Below are 15548 nucleotides of genomic sequence, written 5' to 3' on the forward strand. Positions count from 1 at the left end.
GAGGGAAAGAGTGACACGTTGAGGGGACACTGAGGTGTGTCTGCGAGTGGGGAATTACCCAGCAGGAGACACGACTATCTCTGGCACCAGCAGTGCAGAGGTCATTTTGTACAGTAAGTCTGTGTGTCAGAGAATACAAAGCAGCTCTTTGTCTCAGCACTAAAAGAGGAGAAATGAAATCAAAAAAGAGACCACACAGACGCACAGAGGAGGAGAAGAGGAACAGAAATGTGACTCTGCTGATAATGAATAAAGACAAAGAGTTCTGACAGTATCAGCGGATTTCTTTGTTACCTGGGGTGACACAAAGTTCGTTCAGTGGGAGTATTACATTAATCATATCTGTTCTGCCACCCTTTTCTCTTCATGCAAGAGTTACAGGTTATTGCAACATTACCCATGATTATTTGTACACTTATATATACAGCATCATAGCAACATACAGCACTGACCAAACAGTGTCAAGTATCCAAAGCTGACACTGAATGCTTGGTCATATTCTTAGACTTAGACTCATCTAAACCACATATTGTAACTTTAGACTATATATTACTTTTTGGCATAAAGAGTAGAAAGTAGAAACAAGAAAGTATTGCTTTGGTATCAGTGCAGAAATTCAGGTAACATATCAGCACCAGTATTTTAAATTGTCAAACAATACCCAGGCCTATAGTTTAATTATGTTGTTCAAGACACAACAGGTAAAGCAGATTTTTTTGGGGTCATTTGGGAGCATAAGAACAAACTTAAACACCAACAATGACATGTTAACACCACCAACAGTTGCCTATTTACACTTTCAGCAGACACAGAGTAATGTATCATTCAGCTGGAGTCATGTTTCTGCCCAACATTCACTCTCTTTAAACTCTGTTTTGGGTTCCACCAACTTCCGAGAAGAATATCTGACTCTTTAGCAGCTCAGTGCTTCACTATGTTCACCAGCTAGTTGCTAATTTAATATATAAATACTGATTAGTGCAGATTTTATAATATTGCAGCCATCAAGTGGAGGAAGTGTCATGTAAAGTATTCCATTAATAGATATCTAATTGTACTATAGAAACAGTTATTAATAAAATATTTTACCTAAGAATTCATCTATAAATAATTCATTCATATTTACTCATTAATTGATCTTGGAATAGAAAGAGAAGAATGAGAGAATTTATAACAGATTAATCCATAAACAAATAGGTCAAATAAAAAGGTATTTACAAAAAACAACTATCAACTAAACCACTATCAATAGATACATCATGTAAAAGTAGATGAATGAAAACCTAAATAAATAGAAGAATTTACAAATCAATTTGAAAATGCAGTTAAATCACTGAATTCAACTGAATTAACAGTAAAAGTTTTAATTTGGAAATTGGAAGGACAATTCTATTTTCCATTTGCTTTTACTTTTACTAGTTTTCCATTTTGTGTTGTCATTTACAATTCATGTGACACTTTGGTCCTTCCCAAATAATCTGTATATTTAAAAAATTAACACACAAAAAAAAAAAAGTTTGCTATCAGCATTTTCCAGATGAGCTTCCTCTTTGCACATAGAGACCAAACCACAATTCAAAATAAAAGTGTGGTTTACCAACAGAAACAATATAAACAAACCCAAGAGAATGAATAACTTTGATATAAAAAAAAATACAGACAACATTCATTTCTCTAAATATATTTTCAAACCAAAAATAGCTTCATTTGGAGCCAGGGGTTTTCTTTTCCATAGTCTAATGAATGTGTCTGGGGTTACTCCCTTACCAAAGCAGAAACACACACACAGATATGACCACACTCACAACACTCACCAACACATGCCTGATTACTCAGAGTTATTAGCCCATTTTCCATAGGAACAGTTTACTTTCGTTCCACAAACCATCACCGTCATCAAAAACAAGACTCATGTGTTTGGGTTGTTTATGCGTTTCTAAAAAAAAGTCAGATGAAGAGACTGAACCGCCAGACTGTGACTTTACGTTTCTCTGTAGTCACAGTTTAATTTCCAAGAACTGTCTCCTGGCAACAATGTCCCAACTCAGGGTTCAGTGTTTGCGACACATCTGAATAGCTGCCTTTTGCTGAATGATATCACACAAAGAGGAGGACAGGAGCTGTTGTTAGCCAAACTGGGCCAGTCAAGTTTTGAGGTTATCATTTTCTTTTAAAACATCATTAAAGTTCACATTACAGCAGTGAAACGAGAGCATTGCATTACCCAGGCGGACACTGGAGCTGTTGGATTTCCTCAGGGCCCCCGTGCAGCCAGATATCCCCTTCTGCAGGAAAACAAAAAAAAAAAAAGCTACATTAACAATACAACTGTCAGAGCTAATGTGTGAAAACTGTGCTCAGAAACATTTGAAGTGAAAGGGTTTGCTTGTAATGACGAACCAGTTAAAGAACTATCACAGGAATTCATGGAGCTTTACAGATTTTTTTAGCTGTCTTCCTGCAACACCTGTTCTCGTGGTGTTGTTTCTGACTGCAGGAGGCAGCTGTTTTCAGCGCCCTAAAAAAAAAAATCACACTGTACACTACCTACTCATCACCAAACAGCAGGCACACACTGCTTCGTCAAGGACTGTGTGAGTGTAGTTAGACAAGATTTTATAGATTGTTCTGGCAACATAACCAAACAACGCCACACTCTTTAATTCTCTTGTTCAGCTTTCACTGGTGCGTAAAAATACATGACATCACCTTTTTTTCCAAACAGTGGGAAAAAACCTGTTATGACCCTAGGGGCAAAAAGGTTTTCAGGGCCTTAACAGTCAAATGAAATGGGATTGTTAAATGATCTGGCGTAAAACAGGATGTGAAAGTGCGCAACTGCACAGGAAGGCAACTTTGCCATCCACATATACGTACAGATAACAGAAGACAGAAAGAGGCTGAAGGTTTCCGGAGTTTCCCGACCAGTGAGCATAACTCTGTGAACCACATGGGTGTGTTGCATGAAGGCACAAGTGGATAACAGCGCAGAAAGACCCCATAAACAAAGAGAAAACACTCAACCATCAAATTCCTACACCAGATTTTCTGCTGAACCGCGACAGAAACCATCTGGACTTTGTTCTCATGGAAACAAAGCACAGAGATAAAAACAGTTTTTTTTTTTGTTTGTTTTTTTTTTTTAAAGAGGTGTGATCATTTAATTTGTGACCATCTCACAGACTCATTTCATTTACTAAATCTGAGATGATGAAAGTGAAATTAAGGAGACTAAAGCATCAAACAACATGTGCAGATTTTTTTTAAACCTACATTAACAGTTTTGGTAAAATGGGGCCGATGCAGCCAGCTGTGAACACAACACTGACATTTGTTATGATGAATATCTCAGCAAAAACAGTTGCTTATTCACATTTTTGTGTCCAACAACTCATCAGGGAAAATATCCACATAATAATATTTAGCAGCTAAATGCTCCACTTTGTTCACAAGCCCTTACCAATTTTGGTGCACACACACACAAAATCTTGCCGGCTGTCAGCCAACACTGGCGAATAACAGCCAGAATCAGCCCATATGTGGACAAAGCATTTAACGATCATGGTGCGTAGGTGGGTCAGACTCAAGGCAATGACTGAGGTGCATATTGGGCCAAAAGAAACACAAATATGTAGCCAGAATAATGTTGCTTTCTGGGTTGGTTCTGGGTAAATAGTGTACAGTAGGCGCGTTGGAGCTTTTTCACTGAAAACTGCTGCCTGCAGCTGGAAGTGATGGTGATGAAGAAAGAGTGAATTAAAAAAGGGAAGTTCGCTAAAAGACACTCAAACACTCACTCTGTGATCCATTCTAAATATAAAAATATTGATTATGGCAGCTTTAAGACAAAACCCTCCACAGAATACAGGATGTAAACTGGTCAACATGTTTTTGGGGAGAAGTGATTGTCTCATTTTTGTGTTGCAATGAAATGCATGTTGAAACTAAATCTAACTATTTGTCAAACACTGTAAGTTGGGTTGGGGCTATTGACACAACATCTAAAACAAATAGAATACATCCTCTATTGAAACTCTATTGGAGCATTTGAAGAAAACTGCGTTTTGCTAGAGGACTTTCCCACGGACAAGGTAGCTTCATCCAGGAAGCTTCAGGCCACCTCTTTCACCTTTCAAGCTGCTGCCTTCCCATCACATCTGTCAAGTCTGCTGTTGACTGGACACATGACAGAGGGAGTCTTAGCGTGTCGGTGAGAAAGCCCCTCCTTGCTGCCTCTCGAGGCCAGCAGTTGTGGTTTGGACCGAACACGGGGATGCTCCGTCTCAGGAGACAAGTTGCTGTGGTCTGTAATCCACGGGAAAACCCGCTCTCAGCATTTTACACTACACTCTGTTGGCCTTGAGGAAGAAGTCGAGCCCTGGGTTATTTTCATTTCTTTTAATCTGTTTCCAAAGACTTTACCAAGAAAGCAGCATTATGAAAGATGCAGAGGTTCCAGCAGCGCTGCACAGATGTGAATAACACCAAGTCTGGGTCAGTGAAAAACTCAAAATTTATTCTTCCCATATGGCTTTCATGTTGAAAGGGGAGGGAATATAAGTTAAAGGGGAAATGCCACAGCAGAGAGAGAGAAAGAGCACCCCACCCAGACTTGGGACGGCTGCCCACACTCCCCACTTCTGCCACCGAAATGGAAGAAGGGTGTTTTAGCATGGCGGTTTGCAGCAAAGTGCACACTGACGCCACTGCCCACGTCTATAGCTGGAGAAAACATGCCAACCCTGGGTGAACATTCCTGTCTCACTCAAATGTGTGTTTATGACATGTTTGGCAACAGTGGGCAAAAAAAAAAAAAAAAAAAAAGTCATACTGCACCAGGCTGAGAGAAACATATCCTGTGAATAAATGCAGGCTCAGAGGTTACCATTCACCTCTCTGTCTCACTTTCACTCTCACCTCTTTTTCTAGTAGGTGGTTGGTAACTTGAGCCTCCTCCTGAACCTCACCGCTGCTCTGAATACTCCCACTTTAGAGTTTCTGAAGGAGCTGCTGTGGGACGTTAGCGGGCTCTACATTAGCTACATGTAGACTTTCTGGGAGCCTGGACAGCAGATTTGTAGCCTCACAGTAGCGGCATACAGGCTTGTTTGTTCCTCAGCCCGCTGATGCTTTGCAGTGTGTATTTTCACCAGCCTTTACTGAATAAGTCTTCTACAATGTAATCTGAGATGGTTATTTCTGTCTGTCTCTCGCTGCTGCTGCAGCCAAAGTATCTTGATTCTCTGTCAACAGTGTGTTGAGGAGTGAAATCCATACCTCACAAAAACTACATCCGAAAAGCAGTATGTGGTATCTCTTGCAGTACATTTACCCGTGAGTGAAAGGATGTGAAGCTTGCTATTTTGACATCTGTGTAAGGACTGTTGCATCACAGTTTCCCTTGTTTTCACATTTCATGTACACGCACTACACAGCTTTTCCAACTTAAAGCACCTGTTTGTAAGTTTTTCCTATGTTATTATCTTTCAACTTAGTTTGATGGCATACGTTTTTTTTTCTTGCAGAAAAATGAGACAATCCCAGTGCACTGAATACTCAAGTTGACAGGTTTTCTGGGGGTATTTTATGCTTTAAAGGTACACTGTCGAGGGACCACTAGTAGTGCACTGGAGCAGTGTTTATAAGAGTGGGTCAGCGAGTATTTTGAGTATGTCAACAACGACACATGCAAGCTGGTGACTTGTTTCATAGTCCTGCCGATAGTTTCACACTATTCCTCAGAGTAGCCAAAACACACTGTTTGTGTTAGTTAGTTAATATTAGAGAGGTGACAGGAAACTATAGGAGAGAGATGGAGAGTCGGGCCTGTCTGGATTACATGTTCAGCACCTACTTCCCTAGAACACCGGGGCGCTTTAATAATGTATGTAATCTTCATTGATATTTAATTTCCTTTATACAAAATGACAGCCTAACTCAAATGAGTACTCACTGTCCTCATACAGCTGGAGACTGTGGCGATTGACTGAAACAAGGTGTCAAAACTTTCAGGAAACACACTATAGCTGTAAAATGAACACACAAAGAAATACTGAACTGCACATAGGTTAATTAAGAGTGATGCCCACCTCTTCCATTACTGCTTTTTCTCAGAGATAACACCACAGCCAGGATGACCGCCAGCACGCACAGCAGCAGAACCTGAAGTCCAGAGACCAAATGTTAGGATATTTCTTTTTTAAAGTTACTGAAGATAAAACACATACAACAAACATGACTGAGGTGTTTAGTTTGATCGGCTCTGGCGGAAAGAAGGTAAAAGCAGCAAGAGGTAAGAAACTGCACTATTGCGACAAACGGTGACAGTAACTAGTGTAGCTTCAAATTTTCATGTAATGTAAGTGAAAAGGGAACAGAAAAGAAAGAAATTTCAACATGTTGATATTGTGGTGAAAATATCCTTTAATTTGAAGCGCAATCTAGTGGTACTCCAGGCATACTTCAGTGTCAGCTACATGCCTTTGCAACCATAATATAAACATACTGCAACAGACTTCTGGCTCCTTGAGAGAAACGCCATCAATCAGGACATTCAGCAGAGCCATAAAGACTTCCTTCAATCAATACAACAGAATGTGTGCTGTAACTACACTTCAGACAGACTGTTTTCATCCGTGGCAGCAGCCTTGGCTCTATGGATGGTAATGACGGTTGGTTGGTTGGTCCACCATTTTGGTCCTGAAATATCTCAACAACTGTTTGTAATTTCTGTAGACTTTCATGCTCCCCAGCGGTTGAATCCAAAAAACTTTAGTGATCTCCACTGGCAACACCACAAGCTTCACGTTATAGGTTTTTAGTGAAGTGTCTTGACAAGCATTGGCTGCATTGGCATGAAATTTGGTACAGATATCCATGGTGCCCAGGGGAATCCTAATGACTTTCCTGATCCCCTTACTTTTTCTCTAAAATCACCAGCAGGCCAATCCTTTCACTAACCCACTAAAATATTTCAGCATTTACTGGATGCATTGACTTAAAATGCTGCATAGACATTCATTGTCCTGAGAGAAAGAACTGTACTGACCTTGGTGATCCCTGACCTCTGCCACCATGAGGTCGGCTCTTGTGGTTTACGAGGTAAAACGTCTCGTCAACTATGAGATGGATTGTCATGATACACATTCATGTTCCCCTCAGGATGAACTGCAGCAACTTTGGGGATTTTTTGACTTTTCACTGGAAAAACGAATGACACTCCCATTGGCATTTCGCTCAAAGCACTGCTGTGCATGACAGAGCTACCACCCTGGTTGAAGCCTATTAGTCTTATCATTTGTTTATTCATCCAGTCTTTGATCTACTCTATTTTTTTTAAAAACTTGAATCTTTATTTATGATGGGATCAAGGTCTTGCAGTGCTGCGCGAAGGGGGACTGTTATTTATTCTTCAAACCTGACTCTAATCATTTCCACCTTCCCTCATATACCATCACCAACTGTCCAAATGTTGATCTTGGCCCTCTGTAATTGAAAAGTTAAACGAGGACGGAGGCCTGCTTTCTTCTTTATCTGCTGCTCGTATCTATGATAGCATATGACTGGGGGTGAGGGCTTTGTAATTAGAGGGGCATTTTCAATGAAATCTGAATAGGGCTGGGTGATATTTTAAACTATTTTTTATGGTCAGAAGACGACAAACACTGGGTAAACAGCAGAACACGTCAAAAATCTGAGGTAAGATAAAATCTAATCTAGGTAAAGGTGGAAAATTATACCGTGATAATTACTGTTATCGTTTTATATCGTCTGGCCCGAAATCTGAATGTTTATTTAGACATGGGGTTATTCAGAAGTCTTATCATTGCTGCTTATTTTTCACCCACACCAGGCCTGCAGTGGTTATCATGGTTGTTTAATTATAATGGAGTATGAGAGCTGGTTTGAAACCTTGATTTAAAGTGTGCTGAGTGTTTTAAACACTCTGTAGTCCTGTAACTCAGTACTTTTCAAACTTTTTGGCTTGTGACACTTAAACTTGTCAGTTTATTGAAGATCGATTTTATTTTTATCATTTTAAACCATATTGTGACGCCTGATCTGGGGACCACTTGCTCCTGGTGACCACTGTTTGACATGAAACCTTAAATGCTCTCACCACAGGACACAGACATCCACTACTGAAAGAAATAATTTAAGAGTGAGCCTCTAAAAGAAACATTAACTTACTCTGCAAAAAAAAAAAAAAAAAGCTTCCTGCTTCTGGCAGAATCCCATTTCTTCACACAGGTCATAAGATTTTAATCTTATCTCACAGTTAGGGAGTAGCAAGAACCATTCAAGTTTCATCTTATTTATCTTTAAATTTATCGGTTTTCAAAAAAGTGGGGAAAACCTTCTGACAAATCTGACAAAAACATATTTAGAGGAGGCTTTTTAAACCATGTTGATATAGACAGGGGGCAAAATTAAGTTCCCGGTGATAATATTATTTTTTAAAACAAATAAAATCATATGACTCAGCACTAGTCTAGATATTTTCCATGCTTTAGTCATTCATTCCCTCTAATTATTCCCTACTCGGAGCGCTGTAGTAGTGTGCAGTTAAGTCTCAAAAGTGCTAGGAAATGTGGGAATCATCCACCACAAGTAATCCATTTAGTGTGATTCACATACACAAGACTTGGAATTCCTAGACAGGTATGAAAATATGCTGCTGTGTGTGCACGGCGTCTGGGTATGTGCGCTTACTTTCTCCAGCTATAGGTGAAAACAGAGGTGAGAGAGAGAGAGGGGCAGACGGAGAGAGGGGGGGGGGGGGGGGGGGGGGGGGGAGAGACCTGGCTTCTTGGGAAAGCCTTTAGACGTGGTCTTTGTGGGCTGTAAAAGTAAACAGTCTGTCTGGTAGAAGCCTACTCGTCTGACTTTGAAAACAAACCCTATTACTATTGTCTACATAGTAAAAATCTGATTAGACTGCTGGGAGTCAAACTAGGCAGCACGAGCTGAGGCCACAAACATAAACACGTCTTCTCAGGGACTCAGGGACTATTAATCTGAAAAACTCATGAGTAAAGCTCATATTAGAGTAAAAATAGCCCCGCTTTTTGTCTTTAGTCTTTAAATAACACAGCAGTGTGACAAGTACCAATGTTACAACTACTAGCAGATGTATAGTGGCTGATATATGACAGGACACAGCATATTGTTGTCTAGACAGCGACACATGTGCATCTAATCAGTGCCAAGCAGACAGCAGCTGAAAATGCCGCTTCATGTGGTTTTAACTGGCAAAAGTAAATAGTTTGAAAGGTGTGTATACTGAGAGATGATTTTCCCATCTGCACTGTTTTATTTCACATAATCTTAACCCATCACTTGCCATTTACTGTAACAAACATCATCGTTTTCTGACGAATACCTGACCACAGTTACAGAAACGCAGTATTTAAAACATACAATCACATTTTTCCGAGCAATTCTTTCAACTATGATTTTAGTCTTCATGTAAATCCCAAAATGTGCCCCAGATTTAGCCGCCATCTAGAAGATGTGTGGTTAGTCTCAATGCCACTTGGAAATGTGAACAATAAAAGCTGCTGTTCTTTTCTGAGACTTTCCCTCTGTGGTGAGAATACAATTCTGGGTGGGATACAAAGGGAATAATCATTCAAATGTCCAAACAGAATCTCATTCAGGTCATAAAATGGCTAGAGGTAGTAAATCAGAGGGTAACTGGGCTTGTTTTTTGGCCTTTACGTGGCACAAAATAGAGATGTTCAGCAGATTTCAGTCCAAAAGCAGCTGTATTTGCCTTTAAAACCCCACTAACTACAAGATAAACAGGATACGTTTCATATGAGAGGACAAGCTTGCCGTGCAAATATACCTTCAACTCAAATATGTCAAATAAAGAAATCGTTGAATGATAGAGAAGTAATCTGCAACTATTATTCAGACAAAAATAACAAACATTTCACGGTTCCAGGTTCTCAAACTTGACGAAATGTATAAAACGTGTTATTTTCATGCGTGTGTTTGGGATTGTTGGTCACACAAAACAATCTATTTGAAGATTGTTCTCCAGGGTAATGACAACTCCATTTTTCATTGTCCCAGTCAGCATTATGGTCCTGTGTGTGCTTTATACCAGCAACTGTAGATCATCCCCACCTGTAGAGACACCTCTGGCCTCTGTGACTTTGCATTGGAGTGAAAACATGTAGTCTCCACTTTCACACCACTGGTCACGGCTGTGTGTCAGCCGTGGACTCATGGTGCTCAGAGTAAACAGTGTAGAAATCCAGACTGAGATTAGGTGAGATACAGTCACGCGGGCTGCAGATCGTGGTTACATAATCGTGGTTATTGATTCATCTGCTGATTATCCTCAAGATTATTTGTTTATTTTTATATATTTGTCGTTTAGTATGTGAAATGACAAAGAAATCGAGATAACGTGGTCATCGAAACTTCACAGAGCCCAAAGTGACATCTTCAGTTGTCTTATTTTGTTCGACCAAAAGTCCTGAAATGAGAGACATTCAGTTTTCAGTCAGATTTGACAAAGTAAAGCAGCAAATCATCTCAGTGGAGAAGCTGGACCCAGAGCATGTTTGGCATTTTTTCACTGTTTCTGCTTGAAAATGACTGAATCTATGAACTGATTATTAAAACAGTTGCAGATTATCTTTTCATTTTTCAGTCACTATAGACTCAATATCTAAGCAAGTTTGGACACTTTTCAATGACTAGACACATTTTAAGGTCCCACAGGAACATTACACAGACATATAAATACGCAGAAGATAAAAAAAAAAATGATATTAAGGTCACTAAATAGAGTCTAGTGAGAGACCAACTACTGTGGAGAATTTTACAGGAATGTTTTGTGTTGTTCACTGCGCAGCAAGACCCATTTAGTTTCAGTTAAAACGGGATAAAGGCGCAATGACACATACACACACTGCTTGTTTTGTTGAGTCAGAGAGGAGTTAGGTGGTCAGATGCAGGGGCAGGTGAAGTATTAGTGCCTTCAAACATACCACAGCAATGATTACACACTGGTTGCTCCACGTCTTTCTGCGTCTGGTGTTTCTCCCCTCACTCTGCAGCTCTGTCCCAAATAAAGTGGCAGCCTGTTCATTCGACCGCTCCTCTCCTTTGCTTACTTCCATGCTGCTGGACGCCAAAAAATAAAAATAAAAAAATAAAATAAAAGAAATACTCCGGCCTCTGTTTTTTTAGCAGCAGGGACTGAGTGAGAGACAGGGCTCCGCCGCTGAGGAATAAACCCTCCGCTCCAGTGAAGCACCGCCTCGTTTCCTCGACGTCCGCAGGTTTTGTGAGGCAGCGGCGTGAGGTTGACCTGAGAGAGAAGGAGGCGGCGGACCTCGGCTCTCCGGCGCAGGAGTCACTTTCCACCCGAGGTCTGCTCATCTGTAAATATCTGCAGCCACTTTAGAGACGGAGGTGCAATTTTGAAATGTAAAAAAAAAAAAAAAAAAACTTACCCTGAGTGTTTGTCCTGCGCGTCTGAAAAGTGTTTATCGGGTCTAACTTTTCTCAGCTGCAAGACAGTGATAAACTACCAGTCAAAGCAGCTGTTGAGGAGCTGAAAGGAGTCCAGGGTGAGGGGACTGAGCGCTGCCGCCATCTTGTGGCCAGACTGCAATGGTGCGGAATGACAAACCTCTGCAGCCTGTTTACTTTTGCACTAATATTCATTGTGTGTTTTGAATCACTTACAAGTAGATCTCTGCGTCGGGCTTTATGAATTGTGGCCCTTTAATACAAAAATTAATGCAATATTGAGTGTTATGTTTCTGATAGTTCAAGATAACCATGCTAGATAGATGAACGTCCCATTGTGAGAAATAAGATTCATTTGATTATTGTTTAAATCTCACCCAGATATATAGTTGTTTTTTTTTTTTTAAATATTTTTTAAATGAATGATCTCAGTGCAAGGATTTCTTGAAAGCAGTAGTAGCTAAAACATAAAACAAACAAAAAAACATATATTTTTTAATTTAATGAATTGCATTTTGACATGATGTGTGAAATTTTGGTGGTTAAATGTAATTTCATTTTCTATTTTTCCATCAACTAAACCAGCGTGAAACTGGCCTATTATTGAACCCACCACAAGATGGTAATGTTGCGACATTTTTACTGTACTGCGGGGAACAGTGACGCTTCCTCCCTGCAGGAGAGATGTTGCCATGTCACTTAAAGAAGTGTCATCATTATAATTTAATGCTGCCCCTCATCCCTGACAGCCCTAACACAGGCATATTTCAGCTCTGTGAGGTCCAGGTTTCCTTCAGTTCCAGTATTTTCCCGCAGTGTGATAATGGAGAGCGCATGTGGCTGGAACTCCTGACCTTTGACCTCCTGCCTTGCACTCATAAACAGCCCAGGGTGAACTATTCTCACTGCTTGTTTAACTTTGTCTCCAAGTGTATGTGTGTGTTTCTGTGGACATATGTGTGTACTATACACAGTGTATATGTGCATGCCTGAGTATGAAACTTAAACTGGTGACACTATGAGGGTGTCTCTGCATGTCTGAGTGTGTTTTTTCTGGTTGTGGGTAATGTGTGTGTGTGTGTGAGAGAGAGTGTGTGTGTGTGTGTCCTGCTCAGTGAACTGTGTGTCTCTCAGCAGAGTGTCTCCCTACAGCTGTCCCCAACCCAGCTGGACATTACAGTATGACCTTTAATGTTGAGCTACACATGTAGCACATACTGCCCTCATGTTCTTGCCTGTTTCTTTCGGTCTTTTCAAGGCACTTATTTACAGTACATGATGCTCCTAAAACTCTGGCAAAATCATCCAAGTGCACCTGTTTCTTTGGTTTGTCATTACAGCAACATTGCAACAGCGAGGCATGATACAACAAATATTCCCTACACATCTTCTTATATTTGAATTTTCAGCATACAGTATGTATTTTATTGTTTCAAAGATTTTATTTTTGGAACAAGTGTAAAAAAAAAAAAAAGAATATGCTACGTTTGTGACAAAAAAGTGTTTTATCAAACTTAAAAGCTGCTGTATATAAAGTAGCAACACCTTCAACTCTGTTTTCTCCATCGAGCTTCAAAGGTAGAAAAAAAGCATTATTTTTTTCCTGCACTGTATATGACGGCGGCAGATATACTGCATATTCTGCATCTCTGTTTGTTCCAACACTTCACTGAAAACGGTATATCATGCTAACATCCATTGAAAATACTAACATATGCAGTTTTTATGGCTGCACTTCCACATCAAATGGAGACCTGCTGAGCATGACTCTAAACAATGAGATGAATCTGTGGGGGGTTGAACAGACAAAGGAAACATTTGCTGAAATAATTGAGAACATTCAAGTTTAAGAAGTTGAATATTGTAAAAACATGAACGGCTTTTAGATTTATATTGTATTTTATAGCGTGGTGCATAATTTAGTTTTTAGCGGTTCTTTTGTTGTTCTTGAAACACTTGCATTTTTTTGCATTTGCATTATTTATTTACTGTGTATTCAAAAATACACACACTAGTGATAATATTGCCCATAACAAACATAAAAAGTTAACTGTTCTCATCCATCTGCAACAAGCGATAGCAACAAGTGCTGCAGCGATTCTCAGTTTTTCAGTCTCTGCCTTCTGAAACTGTAAAATCAATCGAAGACGTCACTGTTGGAACAATTCAAAGCCGCCGGCAACACTTACAGTGAAGTGGAGAGGCTTGAGCCCAGAGTGAGCCGTGACTTATGTATAATACATCAGGGAAGAGCAGCAGTAGGTGTGCTTAAAGAATTCATCAGCTGATAGTTATGGGCACATCTTCCCCATGAGATTTACTGTAGGCGCTTGTAAATCTGCCATGAATTATTCATTCAACATGACACAGTCCTCAGCACATTATTTTGAAAGCTTCTGTCTTCTCAGACGTATCTGTCACTGACTACCTGTCAGCCAGGGTTTACAGACCATCTGAGTGTCTTAGGTCTGCTGTTTGCTTTGTTGTTGTCCTGAAATAATGAGCACCTTTCAAAGGTTTTAATATATATACTCACCCACAACTGGAACATGAAATAGTGCGGCCCACCCACTGACTTTCTGTGTGTATATGTTGATTTATTTTCACCGTTTCTGATGCTGATTGAGCTCTTGATAGAAGGACTGACAGCATGTGACAGTAAAACAAGAGTCTTACATGTGTTTCTTACAAAGGTGTGTTTTACTTTTCTTTTTTTTTTACATTTTAAACAAATTTACCTGTATGTTTAATATTTTTCACACAGTTACTGTGAAACAGGCGAAAATGTCACCGCAAAGAAGCTTTTTTTATTCAAGCCGACATCAGCCTGTCTGTCAAGAACATAATGGAGGAGTGACTGCTGGTGCTTACAGTTTACAGCTCTGTGCTGAAGCCTCTGTGAGCTTTGCTCTTGCTAATGATGCTTTGGATATGCTGAGGTGGCGTGATGCTTAAAAAAAAAAAGACAAAGCTGTGGAGATGCTGCTCTTTTTGACCGTGAGAGCTTTTACCAGAATTAGACCGAGCAGTTTGATGCCAAAAATATTTTTAGTTAATTTTACCACTAGCTAGCAGCATGGCTTCATTTCTAATATCTTATTATTAGAATTAGAATTTTATTTTACATAAAGCAATGGTGAGAGCACAACTTGAAACTAACAGCGATGAAACAGAAACCAAGAGCTCCGGCTGTTCGGGTGGACTCGATTCTGTCCATAAGGAGTCAAATAGAACAGAATAGAATAGAGGATAGAATTCTACAAATGCTACAAAAGGGGAACAAAGCACATTATCTGCAGGCTAAACTGTTCTTCCCTGTGGTTAAACAGTTATACACTGATATGTATGCACAATATATTTTTGTAATATGTATGTTTCTGCAGGTATGTTATTATGACAGGATGAAAACCAAACAGAACCATCCCCTGCCCAGTTGGAGAAAAATGTTACAAGGTGAATGTCACTAGAGTTTTCTATCACAGCACAAGATATATTTTTGGAAATGCACCCCAGTGCAGAGAACAGCAGGACGCCACATCTGCCCAGTGCAAAGTGACAGTGTGCGACACCGACTAACAGACAGGGGCGAGCCAGCATCTCTCCACACATAAACGTATCTGTGTTTGGAGTCGTGGTCAGTGTCTGCAGCTGCAAACATTTTCAGCCCAGGATTAAATTTTGTCATATGGCCTGCCAACCCTGCTCAGGAGTTGTTTTTTTTTTTTACACTTGATACCAGTCACCCTCAATGTTCCCTTTCTTCCAGCAGCTTTTTTCAGTGCTCTGGCTTCTGAACCGCAAGACGATTTCTTCCGACCCACCGGTGATCATCAGAGAAGTGCAGCTACAGTACTTTTTTTGTTGAAACACAGTTTTTTTTTTGAGTGAGAAAGTCAAATGTTCAACCTCCGAACATTTGGTGACGCCATTAAACAAAAAAAAAAACGAGATGTGTTGAACTTGCCTGCCATGAGGGGGAATAGGACAGCAGTGCGATCAATAGCAGACAGCAATCAAGGCCAACAAGTGTGACTCACTCACACAGTCCCTCATGA

At 40.0% G+C, this 15548-nt stretch overlaps 1 protein-coding gene across 1 annotated transcript in view; it reads right to left on the reverse strand.

Annotated features, from left to right (window-relative positions):
• Nucleotides 1–11285, reverse strand: part of enpp1 (ectonucleotide pyrophosphatase/phosphodiesterase 1) — a 30801-nt gene extending 19516 nt beyond the window's left edge. The window contains exons 1-3 of the mRNA XM_071467545.1: nt 11007–11285; nt 6090–6162; nt 2225–2285 (exon numbers count right to left, since the gene is read on the reverse strand). Of these exons, the coding sequence (XP_071323646.1) occupies nt 2225–2285; nt 6090–6162; nt 11007–11138 (266 nt within the window). The 5' untranslated portion in view covers nt 11139–11285. The remainder of the gene's footprint in view (nt 1–2224; nt 2286–6089; nt 6163–11006) is intronic.
• Nucleotides 11286–15548: the final 4263 nt, after the last annotated feature.

Source organism: Trachinotus anak, unplaced genomic scaffold (assembly GCF_046630095.1).
Source record: "Trachinotus anak isolate AG129_WGS33_773 ecotype Australia unplaced genomic scaffold, CSIRO_AGI_Tana_v1 ptg000031l, whole genome shotgun sequence".
NCBI classification, from domain to species: Eukaryota; Metazoa; Chordata; class Actinopteri; order Carangiformes; family Carangidae; genus Trachinotus; species Trachinotus anak.